Source organism: Hippoglossus stenolepis, chromosome 24 (genome assembly GCF_022539355.2).
Source record: "Hippoglossus stenolepis isolate QCI-W04-F060 chromosome 24, HSTE1.2, whole genome shotgun sequence".
Lineage (NCBI taxonomy): Eukaryota > Metazoa > Chordata > Actinopteri > Pleuronectiformes > Pleuronectidae > Hippoglossus > Hippoglossus stenolepis.
Window position 1 is genome coordinate 4107544 of NC_061506.1, and position 14674 is coordinate 4122217.

Genomic DNA, 14674 nt, shown 5'->3' on the forward strand with positions numbered 1-14674 from the left:
GAGAAAGTCCAGAGTAATCCAGTATAATACATCATGTCCCCTGCACGCTTTACCCACGTGCCGCCCCTCATCTGAGTATTCAGGACATTTTCCTGTTGTCTGAGATCTTTTTCCCGTCTGAAGCCATCTTAATGTTCCTTTTATAAAAATGTAGTCTCATACAGTGGTTCCATGTATTAACTATATTACTCTTAGCATCAGGATGTGCTGGATGTGAGGACCTCAGTGTAGATTTAAAAACAGCCCCATCCGACTTAACGCCGGGGAGCAGAATGGCGTCCACGGCTCACTGACTAAAAATGACTGCGAGCTACAGTCGCACAAAGGACATTCAGGGAGGCACCTGGAACAACTGGCTGTGGAGAGGCAGCTACAACACACTGCTACACATTCAGACACACTACATGTCTGTATCTGTAACCCCCCCCCCCTTTTTGCCCTGATGAAGGTTCAGATGTAAGAGATATAGACACAGTGCAAACTTCTTGTCAAACGATATTTATTGGCATATATGAGAGCAAAGTAGAAACCATTCAGTATTATTTTTCATGACATCCATTTGTAAGTTTCCATTGCTGTTATTAGGGTTATTTGGTGAAACACTGACTACCACTGAACGCACCACAGCTCTGTGGATCAAAGTACTAGGTCGGAACTTTTCGTTAATGTACTCGATGCATTAAAAATGTGACACCTGTCGGCTTTGGCACAATCTCATCAGAACATCTCAGTCGATCTTATGTTTGAAAACAGATCCTGATCCAAGGGGGGGGGGGTAAGAAAGCACTAATACTGAGGATGTGCTTACCTTTATGGGAAAAAAAATCAAAATTACTATTGCAGACTGTGGAGGTCAGGAGGTAAAACGGATTCCGCACTAATTGGAAAGTCGGCGGTTTGATCTCTGGCTCCTCCAGTCGGTGTGTGAAAGTGTCCTTGGCCCAGATGCTGAACCCTAAACCGCGTCTGACGGCTGGGCCATGAAATGTGACCTGTAGTTTAAAGTGCTGTGAGTGGTTGATAAGAGTAGATATACACTATATATAAGTACAGTCCATTTACCATTCATTTCTACATTGACTAGGCTTCTAAAACAGAGTGGCTGGGGCATATCACTATTTTAGTTACGACAGTTGAGGCCAGATCTCATCAGAAAGTGGCACAATGGAAGTGATCCAGTATCTCTGAAGGCTCAGGCTCAATCCACACGACCACGTTTTACTTTTGAAACGCATCCCTGTTGCCACGCAGGCTTGTTTACTTCTGCCAGAACCCCTGTAGAGTTTTCACTCGTCTAAAACTGAGGAGTTCGGAAACGCTGCTGCCCCCGTTTGGAAAAGATGAGGCAGTCCCAGCGGTGAAGGAGAAAACTCATCCTCTTACTTTTCCATCGTTCTATACCGCTCACAGCAAGCAACATGTTTTTTGTATGGATGTAGCCTTAGTGATGCAATGGGCTAGTTTATAAATGGCGAGCTAACCACTATCATGCTAATCAGTGAGCCCTCGTCATGAGCATGTTGTTCTCATGTTTGTACATCACTTAGTTTAATACAGAGCTACTAAAGAGTTAGCTTAGCTCCTAATGACACATTAAGTTTATTCAAAAGACATTTTGGGCTCCGTCTATTTCCTCATTTGCAAATTCGTTGATCAGAATTGAGCTTGGTGTAAAATTTGCGCAGATTAGCTTCACTTCTGTGCGTAAATCCAGTGTTTGTGCAGAATTGGTGCGATCAAAGCTTCTGTGTGTGACTTTGATTCAGTGCCTCGATTTCCAAACATCACGTGGACGACCGCACTGCACGAACCTCTGAGCCCGGAAACAGCCAGTAGCTCTTCTCTTTAATTCAAAGGAACCTAAATAACAATTTGACTGATATTACGTATTCTCTGACGACAGCAGCCTCCAGTTGAACTCAAGGTATTTTAGTTACAAATAAAAAGATATCCCACTATATCAGTGGTTCTCAAACTGGTTTTTTTTCTGGCATGCACCTCAGTTCAGAAGCCAGTTTGAGAACCACTGCAGTAAACAGAACACACAGTTGCAATGTGGCACCTATGTTCAAAAGAAGAGAAACATATTCAACCACATACTTCACTGGAAACAATGTTCAGTCCACAGAGCCACTGTGGTGTGTTTAGTCGGGGTACAGGATAAAGCCGGAGAAGGTGCTGTACTTGTTGTTGTTGCCCCCGTGGGCTTTGCCTCCGTCCAGTTTGACGTAGATCTCGTCTCCAGAGTCCAAGTGCAGCACGGCACTGTTGCTGGCGTAGTCGTAGTTCTGGTCTGCGTCCTGAGCTATGGCACTGGCCCGGACCTGGAAAGAAAGAAGAGGGGACACGACTCCCTGGGATGAGTTTTACAGAAATAGAAGCTGAGCTGGAAAGTTCATGGATGCCTCAGGGGCAAGGGGAAGCAGCAGTGGTGCAAAAGTAGCTTTTGTTGAGTGGAAGGAGAATACTGGTTCTTAGGGAAATTATACAACAGGACCCTTGAATAGAATAAATTAATATATGTCCTTTGTCATCTTCTGCATTTGAATGTAATCCCCTGCGTGTCACCTATAATAACTAGTGATAATGACTGATGAGCCTCATGTCTGACTCCTGAAAACACGCATCCAAACGGAATTTACGCATGAGCACCACTGTCAAACGGAGCATTCAGGCATTGTTGGATCGAACCAGAAATATCACCGGTGCTATTGTGAATTCATTATAGTTCTGAATATGCAGGTATATAAGTCGTGTTCAGGCGGAAAATAGATAAAAACCTGAGGTGAAGTCGTGCGTTTTTTGTGCGTAAAATGCGCATTTTGACATTTGTGACTGACGTGGTATGGATGAGACAAGTGAAGCTGCTCTGGAGTTGAGTGGGGATATTATTCGTGTTTATTACCTGTCCGTTTTTGCACAGGTCGGCCCACATGCTGGTCCCGTCTCCCCCGCGCATCAGCACATGGTAGGTGAAGAAATAGATCCCGGACACATGGCAGGTGAACTTCCCAGTGCTCGAATCGTAGTGGTTCCCCAAGTTTGTAATCACGTCGTCAAACTTTAACACCTCATATCCCTCGTGTGGATTCTTCAGACCCACGTAAAACGCGATCCTGAAGCTGCTGATGGTGGAGTTCACAGCCTCTGATACTCCGCTTTCAGCCCCCGCGGATCCGGCTACCGCAGGGAAGGCGAGTTTACTGTCCCCGCGCTGTCCCGGTGGCCCCCTCGGACCCGGTGGTCCCGGCTCTCCCGGCGGGCCCCTGGGTCCCGGTCTCCCCGGTCGCCCTGGCTCCCCGCGACCCCCCTGCGCCATGGGCGGCTGTGGCGCAACATCGTTCAGGTTCTGGATCACCTCCATGGCGGTGGCGCCTCCCGGTTTGGGGCTGTACGGGTCGCAGACCATCCGACAGGTGCCCATCATCTCGTAGTAATGGCCGGAGGTCTCGGGGGTGCGGAGGAGCAGCAACGGGACGGCGACGGCCAGAGCCAGCAGAACCATCGCGACGACTGTCACCAGGAATATCACCGACCACTTCCTCCGCGCGGGTCGGGGACAGATGGATGACAGGAAATCCGTGGAGCCGCTCTGGGGGGGAATCGTGGCAGAGGACAGGGGGTCTTTCAGGAGAGAAAAAACAGAGGATGAGGTTAATTAAGTGCGCATCCCTCCGTCCAGCTGTGGCGGCTCCAAGCCCCTGGGCAGCGGCTGTGACCGGGGAGAGGGGGCGCGTCTGGGCTGGATGGATCCGAGCGCACGGACAGCTGCGTCCAGCTGTCAAAGTTACAAGTGATGAGACCGGAAGATACGGGGTCTGGCCTCCAAACTAAAACAAAAGCAGAAGAGGAGTGGGCTCACAGGGAGAATGTTTCTGCACTGTGGTGTCACTGCTACTTAAAGTTAAAGATGTCCTTCCACTGCTGTCCACCTTTATACTCTAATCCAGTGTGTTTCAGGGGGAAATGTTGTGCGTCTTACTCCAGCACGTTCACGTGACTGCCTTAAGATGGCTCAGCTCTTTCAGAGTAAGGTTGTACAAAGGAAAAGACGATGACAACTAGAAAATACGATGCTTTGTCATATGACTCTACACAAAACTCCTGCAGCTACAACCTGAAAGTTGCATTGATGAGAACATCCTAAGGAAACATCTGTGGTATAATTAAATAATCAAAATATAAATTTGAACACAGCTTAAGGTCTGGATATTTAAGAGGTGGTTTAGGAAGATGTTTTAGAACGTGAAAGAAGATGGTGAATATCCCTTGTATGTTTTTAAGTCTTCCGCAGATGTTAGCGACCACCAGTGGATGTTAGGGACATATTTTTTGTCGTATACCTAAATGTCAACGGGGATTTCAACACCCTCTTCTAAGGTAGGACCCCCACAGGATGATCAGACCTGGGTGTGTGTCCCTAACTTCTTGTGGCCCAGTTGGTTTCTTTACTCCTGATCCAGAGCCCACTGTAGTGCTCAGTCCATTATTTTATTTGTTTTAGGGTCTGGTGCAGAGCTTGCTATTATCTGGGTTTATTTACATCACTGCCTCAGACTAACAACTCAGACTTGCAGCATCTTTAGGAGCCGGGCTTTTATTTTGAAATGCCTAGCAGGAAAGGTGCATGTTGGTTTTCATTACCTTGACAAGAAAAGCTTGTGAAAGCCTGTGCGTAAAGTTGCAAGTCTGCGGATGTGCCTGTCACATGTGCCTGCCCATCTCTGCACAATAATGTTTATTCAACATGGCACCAACTGGTTTAATATGATTCAGCAAATAACAAAAACAGGCACTCAGTATAAACTTGAACACCTCCGTCTCACAGCTGGAAATATAAATCCATGCATATATACATAAAGATATAATGCCACATGATTGCATATTTATTTTCCTGAATCTCAGCGGTATAGAGACGTGTGTATATGTTCTTAGGGGCTGAATACATTAAGGGTCAGAATCACCTCACATTTTATTCATCCATTCCCCTTTTGGACTTTAACGGTTTCCTACACAGATCCATAAATTCCTCACTTTTGGATTTATGTCCAACTCTAACCCATTTCACATTTTATAAATCAGTGTTAAAGACGGTTTTTCTTCACTTATCTGTTGGGGGCGTCCCACATGCATCGATTTGCATACACGCTGGATTTTGATTTAGGAGCTTGTCAAAGACGAATGTCCTGATAAATCTCCGGAACTGCATCCAATGGGCTTCCGATTTTAAATCACCGAAAAAAGACGTTAAAGACGTCAACTTCCTTTATTTTCCGTCACGAACGAATCCCGGTTAAAGTCAGATTTAGCATAGTTTGAACTTGTGGTAGCAGCAGCTACAGGAAAGCATCTGACTAGAACACCATGCAGGGTCTTTTCAAAGTCAGAGCCCAAATGGCTGAGGGCAGGATCACTTTCGCTGACATCAAATGACCAATTGCTTTGGTCACTGCACACAAACATACACAGAGTAACGGGGGGAGCGAGAGCAGGAGACCAGGGGGGGAGGCAGATAATATATACCGGAAATGGACCAGAGATGTCAGAGGGCTGTCGACACTTCCAGCCCTTGGCTTCAGGGACATATTTGATGTCTTGTTCCACGAGGTGGGCGAGCCGCCGGCCTTGAATTTAGATTCCAGCCAATTACAATTCATGCTGCATTCAAGCAATCATTACTCTATTGCATACAGATTTGTCTTAAATGCCTCTTTAGCCTCTTTTTTTCCCCAGTGAGGCCCCTGTGCACTTGTAACCGTGCGGCGTATATCAGCACATCAGCTGAATACGACTAATATTAATGCCTTTCATTGGTTATTGCCAAAGCTGTTGAGACACTCAATAAACACGGCCTCTGCTCATTGAAAAATAAAAGCAGCTATTGATTTTGTCCTCAAGCTCAAAAAAATTCCCCAAAGGGCCTAAAATACTTCAAAACTATGCTTCGGGAGCTAAGCACCTGGAATTGGAGCAGAGGCGCCACATCTACAACAGCGGCTTTAGGGCTCAAGGCGCCGTGGAGAAATCTTCAGAGGCCGGAGACCAGGCTTAGCCGAAGCCCCGCGGGTACAAGCCCCCACACCGACACCCCCCCAACCCCTCCTCTCTAAGCAATTTCAACTTGTGCTCAGCTCAGCTCTAACGCCCCAGAACACGGCTGCGGCCGGGCTGCAGCTCGTGTCTGAAGGTGAGACGAGGAGGCATGAGAGCCGGGTCAGAAATGAAATCGAGGACAGGGGGCGTAGAGATGGAGATGCCGTCTTTATTTATCTACGGATTTCTAAAATGAACAATGCAACAATCCTCTGCAAAACAAAACACCCAGAAATAAGTATGCAGAAAGGCACAGAGAGCACATTGCACTCCCGACTCTCATGACTGCAGCGATGACCTTTACTCAGGATTAGTACAGTGAACTGCATCTTCAGGCTATGATGAGCCATGCACGACACACTGTGCACATTATGCACTGGAGCGGCCCCGAGGCGCTGCAATGTTTCTAGTAACGCTGCACGTTAGCGCGACGCCGTGTGACACACGACCGTATGGTGAGAGAAGTAAATGAGTCCATCATTAGCTGATATCCGACTTTTCTCCGAGTGTGATCGCATGAAACATGAAGACGGTTTCCTCTGTGCTTTTGGTGGCACTGAGAGATCAAAGGACTGACACGCAATAAAAACACATTTAAATAGATAAAACACAACAGAAGTATAACAGCTATAATCCTGAATATAATATATTATTAAAGATCAGCTTTAATCATTCAATGAATATTTAATTGTTTTCCTAACTCTGTAAGGCGGCCTTTGGTACCTTGAAATAATAATATAATAATAATAATACATTTTATTTAATGGTGCCTCAAGGTCACCTTACATCAGACAACATCAACAGCGATACATCCTACAATCGTCATAAAACGTACGATAAACAGCAAAAGTACAAAATAATAATCAACACCAATGCTGCAAAAGAGCAGATAAAGTATAGTTTTTAATTTGTTTTATACTTTTCCATTCCTAGTGGCAAAGTCTGCTGTTTGTTCACTGGTTTCAGATGAAATTCACTTTCTTTAACTATGAATAATATAGGATATCAGACCCCCCCTGTAGGGTTGTTTGGCCTTGGTGGGCTAATGTGCTGTATTGAGTGTCATACCACTCAATATTGGTGTTGTTGATATTGATGTAAAAATGTCTGAGCAGCATTTTTATGTCGCAACTGTCGAGAAGATTAACCTGAAGAGTGATCTTGTAGCTCGCTGTAGAAAATACAATATTTCCATTTCAAATATCCCCGACAGGGAGTCAGAGTCTGTACAGTGGCGATCGGGGGATGGAGCCACGGTGGTGAGGTCCCAGCCAACAAACATCTGCCCAAGGTCACCAGAGAAAGGACGAGAACCAGTCTGATTGGAACACAGGATGAATCAAAACCATATTAAATGATTTAAAATGTCACGGTGCAGTAACAGCTGTAAATCTGTGCCGGGACCTTCGCTGAACCACAACAAGACGTCCCCGAGAACCTGCAACATCAGCTCCTGTCTCAACACGTGACCCTAATCCCGTGATGAAGGGCACCGGAGACACCTCTGCCCTTGAAAGTCTTCATCCATGTCCACATCCATGTCTTCATCCGTGCAGCAGTTTGACAGTGAAGCCCTGTCACATGTGAGCATCGCTGTACCTGTCCTCCCCCGGCTAACTCTTGATGACCTTGCCTTTTCTCGTCTGCCATGATATTTCACATCGGACCCACTTGCACGCTGTGGATCGTGATTAAGTACGCGTTGCCCTCATTAACTGGACTTGTTGCATGTTGGATGAGTGATATGGTCAATTCCTTTGATTGGGGGGATAATCTAAAAACAGCTGTACAGAAAAACAACAGTAATAAGCTGAAATCTGTCCCCAGTGGATCCTCTGATTTGACTTGTAAGATGAATGGGACTCATCAGAAATCAATACGTATAAATGCAAAAACGCAAAATCAGATATAGCTGTCAAGGACAAATGTTGCAGAGAGAGGGTGAAACGGAGAGCATGTATTTGGTGTGTGTGTGTGTGTGTGTGTGTGTGTGTGTGTGTGTGTGTGTGTGTGTGTGAGATTGTGTATGTATGTTTGCGTGTGGTGACACTGATGCAGCGCCGCGAGCCGGGGGAGGTTCAACCTTTAGCAAGTGGCAAAGGCAGACATGATGAAGTCATGTTGACAGCGTGTAACCTGCAGTCAGTGATCTTTTGAACACAATTTCACTTTTGTGTTTTTATCCTAATCCCGGGGCCAGTTCATCAGATACATCGCTTCTACAGTCAGATGTGAAAATAATTAAATTAATGATTAAAACACCATCTCATAGCTTCGTGTGTTAGCATGGAAACAAACACGAATTTAGACCTGAGAGACTAAAAGTTATGTGATCACCTAATTTCTTTTCAGCAAATCCTTCGGTGGAATATGAATGTTGGCCGAAAATAATTTGTGGGGTGCCTCAGGGCTCAGTTCTTGGTCCACTTTTGTCCTAATGGACGTAAACACAGTTTAACCAGATTAATCTAAACAGACAGAATATATTTCTTTAAATGAAAATGATCTATTAGAGATAATTTCCCTATAGAAGAGATAAACTTCGTGTTCTTATCGAAGCCAAGTGGCGGAACCGTCTCGTCTCTTTTATCTTTCACCCACACGTGGAGGCGTATCCGGGGCGGGGCTTTGGCCGTTGCGTCATCTTATCAGGAAGCAGCGCAGAGGGAGAAACCCGCGGTGAGTAAATGAGCGTAAACAAGTTGGCGCGACTCTTTAAGTTGTTACACGAGCTAAACTGGAACTTCGAAGGTTTTTATTTCGTGGTGAAGCTGCTGTGGGTTCGCTGGTGTCGCGCTGTGTGTGACGGGGGAACTTTACCCGGGTTAAGGACAAGGACAGCACGCCACTTGTACCACGCGAACCCCAAACCCAATCTGGATTTCATGCGTTTTAACATTTCATCGCGTGTCGCTCGATTTTAATAAATTGTAAAGCTTGACGTGAAACGGTTTCTGGATCCGGGGGCTGTTGCGGTAAATTCGGCATAAAAGTGAACGATAAGTAAAGCAGCGTATTCATAAAAATCCCATTTGACTATTTCCAGTGCTGATGTTCGAACCGCTAATGGGGGGGATTAAAGGTTATAGAGGATCATGACTTCAGAATGGCTGACTTGAAAAATTAACATGTTAAATATGTTTTATTATTTCATTATTAATGCAGAGTAATGGATCTAGAACATTTGACACCTAATGGGAATCCTAGTTCTGGGTTATAATACGGATCAGACACAAGCCAATTAAAATAAAATACAAAAATGAATTTTATACTTTTACTTTTCCAGGCCTCATGCTGGATGAATGAAGTTTCTGTCAGTAAATGACAAATAAACATCAATAACACCTAAAAGCTTTTATTCCTCTGTCCTGTGTCTTGGTTGTAAACTGTAGGAACCGACGTGAATGTAAATAACGTGAACCCCCCCCATCTTCTCCCTGCAGCCCTGTCAGAGCATCATGCCTGATGACATGGCGAGGCCTTTGGTGCGAGGCAGAGGCGAAGGCGGAGCCTCCAGACATCTCGAAGCCCTCATGTCTGAACCCGGCGCCCCGATTGGCATCTTGGGCACGGGCGACTTCTCCCGCTCGCTGGCCAGGAGGCTGGTGGCCTCTGGCTACCGCGTGGTGGTGGGGAGTCGAAACCCCAAACGCTCTTTGGCTCTGTTCCCGCAGGACGCCGAGGTGACACACACACACACACACACACACACACACACACACACACACACACACACACACACACACACACACACACACAGTGACATTGACACACTCACCATATAATTACCGTTTTTGTTTCTCTGCTCAGGGTGATAATTATATCTCTACTCAGACTTTTCCCACTAGAGATAATAGCTGTTGTCTTTATCTTGTATAAACAGCTAATAGACAGTTGTGCTATGGGAACAGTATAAAACAGTCAATCCCTCATTTTTATGGTTTCACTTTCTATATCCTCATTGTGCAATGTTTCCTGAGGCAGTTTGTGATGATAAAAGTCATGGTCTTTCAAAATAAAATTATTAGGTGATTAATGTGGGAACCCACTAAGATCTTTTGTCTACAATGGGAAACGATCAGCGTTCACTCCCGTGTAAAAGAGGTTTAAGAAATTAAATGGGATATATTTGTTTATTTTTAGGGTAAAATAAGAAACATTTAAGAATAACAAACGACTCAAAAGCCCAAAAATACGAGTTTTATCATTTTCTGGATGATGATTATTTATTGATACTTCACTGACAATTATTTTAATATCTAATAATGTCTCTGTGATTATTACAACGTGCCTCTCGCATGCATCTACTCCTCTCCTGACCATTTCAGTCTTTGTCTTCCAGCTGACGTCTCAGATGGAGGCAGCCACTCAGGCAGACCTGGTCTTTGTTGCCGTGTTCCCCGAGCACCACTCCACGCTGCTGCAGTTGAAGCCGGCTTTAGCGGGGAAGACGCTGGTGGACGTCAGCAACGGTTTGCAGATCAACCGAGGCGGGCCTTCGAATGCCCACCAGCTGGCCGATCTGTTTCCCGAAAGCTTTGTGGTGAAAGGGTTCAACACCATATCGGCCTGGAATCTCCAGGTGGGCCCTCGGGATGGAAGCAGGCAGGTAGGGACACAACAGCAGCTCCTTGTGGTTCAGATTCAATGAGGGAGAATTCTAGTGAGGACCTCTGAACTTTCTTTTACCGGTCAACTGTCCTCCGCAGGTTTTCCTCTGCAGTGACCACCCCAATGCCAAGAACTCAGTGACGCAGCTGTGTCGCAGAATGGGCTTCGTCCCTGTCGACATGGGCCACCTCTCCTCTTCTCTGGAGATCGAAAACCTCCCCTTCTACCTGTTTCCCTCCTGGCGCGTTCCCATCGTCTGCACTCTGTCGCTGTTCATCTTTTTCTACTTGTACAACTTCCTCCGTGACGTCCTGCATCCCTTCATCAAAAAAGAGAAGAGTGTTTTCTACAAAATGCCCATCGACACCGTCAATGTCACTCTTCCCTCCGTGGCCTTGGTGATGTTGGCGCTGGTCTACCTGCCGGGTCTGTGCGCCGCTTACCTCCAGCTGTGGTGGTGCACCAAGTACAACCGCTTCCCCAGCTGGCTGGACCGCTGGCTGACCAGGAGGAAGCAGTTTGGGCTGTGTAGCTTCCTGTGCGCGGCTCTGCACGCCATCTACAGCCTGTGTCTGCCCATGAGAAAGTCGGCTCGCTACAAACTGCTCAATGCCGCTTTTAAACAGGTGAGAGGAAGAAACAGAAGAAGGAGATAAATGCATCTTTTGTGTCGTTGCATGGTCATAAGTCATGTGAACCAACATCTCTTGACTTTGTTGTTTCCTTGTGCAGGTGAAGGCGGGGGTGGAGGACTCGTGGGTGGACGAGGACGTGTGGAGGATGGAGCTGTACCTCTCAGTGGGCATCATGGCTCTCGGGCTGCTCTCTTTGCTGGCCGTCACCTCGCTGCCCTCGGTGGCCAACGCTGTCAACTGGAGGGAGTTCAGCTTCATACAGGTGCACGCACACAGACACACACACGGACATGTCAGGTTAATACATGCTGCCAAATGGATTGCAGGGTAAGACACACACACGCGAAGCTTGACATGTAGACAGGCAGGTGTCAGGCTGATGTGTAGACAGTTGTTTTCCCACATGGTCCTGCAGTCACACACACATTCCAACACCATGACTCCTCGTCTTCCTGCAGCTGCCCCAGAATTGGCGTTAAACTTGGGCTGTGACAGAACCATCAGGAGTGCTGTGACTCATTCACTTCCTCCTCCCCCCCCGCCCTCCTTGACTTCCTTCATCTTGCCCTCCATATTTCCCGGTCTCGAGGTCCATCTGAGCAGTTTTTTTTTCTCCTTTCATCTCTCTGTAATCCGCTGACAGTCAGATTAGTCATGTGCCGAGACCATACGTGATGAAAGGCAGCTTCCTGCCCAGCCGTGCGTGCGCGTGCTTGTGTGTTTGGGCATCAGTCTCATTCAGTATTTACCAACTACACATAAAACTTAACCTTAGTCCCTGAAGGTGGAACAACGTCCACTTCAGAAATGTTTTAACTACGTTAACACCACTGATGAGGACGAGAATAAACCCAGACGTAAAAACTATGCTTATTGGAATCTGACCTCATATTGGTAGATAAATATTGATTCAAAATATTTGATCATTGCCTTGGTTTAGTCTGTACAATACTTGAAATGTATTTTTTGGAATAGTCTTTTCCAGAGCAGCACATATTTTAAATATGTCATTATTGTGTTCTAAATTATGATTTAATGTTTTATGATTTCCAGCAAAAAAGTACAGGGCTGTCACTTTTTATCCAAAGTTTGAACATTCATTTGAACGTGGGGGTAAAAGCTCAGATTTGAACTATAGTGAATTTCATAATAAACAGTCAATAAGCTCATCAGACCCTCTGAAGTAGTTTGCCTCTGGATCCAGCAGAGGGCGCTCACTATCAGTTTGCCCTGAGAAATGGCTGCAGGTGTATTTTGAATATATTCTAATGAATAACGTGTCGTGTCAAACTACTTCAAACATGATACAGTTTTACTTGTATATTTACTGCTAGTACAAACCAACAACTGATAAATATATCTGTGGTTTGGTTTTTTAAAAATAAACAAACTTTGTGGTCAGTTCAGAATAAAACAAAATTGATAGAATCATCATTTTATCTGCTTTTGAAAATACTCCAATTATGAATTGATTGGGTGTTTTGTGTCACTGTAAATATATATAATAAATATAGATAAACACTATAGTGTATAATCAAACCCTAAACTTCTTTACCCATATTTATAGCATTAGAAGTTGCTCAATAACAGTGGTCCCCACATTACATTAAATAATATGTACTAATAACATATGACGAGTTTTATTTCACAGAAATGACTTCATTGTGCAGCAGATGAGTTTTAAACAACACAACTAATCTGAGGAGGTTTGTCTTGTTATATTTCTGCATCAAATACAAGCCCTTCTGTCACCCCCTGCAGTCCACACTGGGTTACTGCGCCTTGTCCATGGCCACCCTCCACACTCTCCTCTTCGGCTGGAACCGCGCCTTCTCTCCGGACCAGTACCCCTTCCACCTGCCCCCCACCTTCGTACTGGTCCTGATCTTCCCGCTCGCGGTGCTGCTGGGCCGCCTGGCGCTCTTCCTGCCCTGCGTGGCCCTTCGGCTGCGGCAGATCCGCCGCGGCTGGGAGAGGAGCCAGCACATCCACTTCACGCTGACGGACGGCGACTGCAACGGGCTGGAGGACGTCAGTGATGTGTGAGGGGCTCCTGACAAAAAGGTGGAGGAGTGAAGCTCTCTGTTCACACTCATGAATATAAACTCCACTCTGAGACGGACGATAAATGATTTATCATCACAGGCTCGCTTCTAGTTTACTTTCTAACTAATTCTCCTGTAGATCTATAGAGACATTGGACCAGAGTGGTCGGCTTTATTGCACTATGCTTTCAAATAATCAGTTTCTTGTTTTCTTTCGATTCCCTGGAGTTTCAAACCGGGACTGAAGAGAAGTTTTAGTTTCTGTCCTAATTTATTCAAATCACTCTCTGTTACACTTGAAGTGAACCTGCTGAGGAATTTATCACTGAAGCAGAACAGCTGAGTTTTAGTTCTGTTCACGTTTCGTCTTCTGATTCAAAGGTTTTGATGCAGTTTTTGTTCGGCTCGTACTTCAGTGCTCTGATGTACAGATTATTTATCAAACAGCCTTTTGTGCCGTTTGGTCCAAATCCAAAGTGAATCAGGTCATGTTGTTTAATGTCACTGTTGAGCTTTTTGCACTACAAATTCAAAAGCATGTTACAATCATTCAAACTATTGTATTTTACTTGGTTTAAAAAAGCACAATCATCACTGACATTATTTATATTCTCTGTGAACTTCCGCCCCGTCCTTTTCAAAATAATACAACGATATTGAAGTGGTACAAGAAAGAATTTCAAAGAGTCATCTGGAATATTGTCCGTTTAATTACCATTAATATTCACATATCTGTTGTATTATGTAGTGACATCGTCGGACATTTTCCGACCACAAATGCCCTAAAATAACTTTGTACAGTCCCTCACTGATACAAGAAAACTCCATCAACTTCTTTATTTAACATGTCTCTGATTATTTTCCTGTGTTGTACTGATCTGTCCAGTGTTCTTGCCAAAGACGACAGTGTTACCTGACGAACGTGTTTTCTGAATCTAAATTAAAACGTTGCAGGGGCTGAAAGAGGAGTCGCCGTATTAACATAAAGAGATGAATGTAAAAATACTAATAGACCTTTCTAGAATGCAGAATAAAGATATTTTTTCCCACATTTCTTTCACCATTATGTTTTCATTTCATTGTGAGGCTTCATCAGTTTTGTGTGAGGATTAAACATATCTAGGTTTTATTATTTCCAGCTTTGATTCATCTGATCGTCTGTGTTTGAACAAGTGAAGCTGTTTTTTAAATTTGTGGATGCTGCCATCTTGTGGCTAAGGAATAATATTTCCCTCGTCGCCCCAACATTATCCTTGACATGGATATTGCACATTTAGCTTTTTAACAGTT

At 45.0% G+C, this 14674-nt stretch overlaps 2 protein-coding genes across 2 annotated transcripts; one reads left to right on the forward strand and one right to left on the reverse strand.

The window, feature by feature from the left end:
- Positions 1-482: 482 nt before the first annotated feature.
- c1ql2 (complement component 1, q subcomponent-like 2) lies at positions 483-3948 on the reverse strand. Its single transcript, XM_035150208.2, has 2 exons — positions 2906-3948; positions 483-2324 (listed from the first exon to the last, which is right to left on the reverse strand). Exons 1-2 carry the CDS (start codon positions 3503-3505, stop codon positions 2145-2147), a joined length of 780 nt encoding a protein of 259 aa, XP_035006099.1. The 5' UTR covers positions 3506-3948; the 3' UTR covers positions 483-2144.
- A 4773-nt stretch (positions 3949-8721) lies between these two features.
- On the forward strand, positions 8722-14435 carry LOC118103353 (metalloreductase STEAP3). The gene is made up of 6 exons (XM_035150203.2): positions 8722-8772; positions 9537-9776; positions 10436-10702; positions 10803-11330; positions 11437-11601; positions 13101-14435. Exons 2-6 carry the CDS (start codon positions 9552-9554, stop codon positions 13383-13385), a joined length of 1470 nt encoding a protein of 489 aa, XP_035006094.1. The 5' UTR covers positions 8722-8772; positions 9537-9551; the 3' UTR covers positions 13386-14435.
- The last annotated feature ends 239 nt before the right edge of the window (positions 14436-14674 follow it).

Bases quoted from the DNA above. Each gene is read 5' to 3' on its own strand.
- LOC118103353 (XM_035150203.2), top strand. From the start codon at position 9,552: ATGCCTGATGACATGGCGAGGCCTTTGGTGCGAGGCAGAGGCGAAGGC. The intron at 11,331-11,436 runs GTGAGAGGAAGA...TTCCTTGTGCAG, and splicing joins TCAATGCCGCTTTTAAACAG to GTGAAGGCGGGGGTGGAGGA. The intron at 11,602-13,100 runs GTGCACGCACAC...CACCCCCTGCAG, and splicing joins GGGAGTTCAGCTTCATACAG to TCCACACTGGGTTACTGCGC.
- c1ql2 (XM_035150208.2), bottom strand. From the start codon at position 3,505: ATGGTTCTGCTGGCTCTGGCCGTCGCCGTCCCGTTGCTGCTCCTCCGC. The intron at 2,325-2,905 runs GTAATAAACACG...CTTTCTTTCCAG, and splicing joins ACCTGTGCAAAAACGGACAG to GTCCGGGCCAGTGCCATAGC.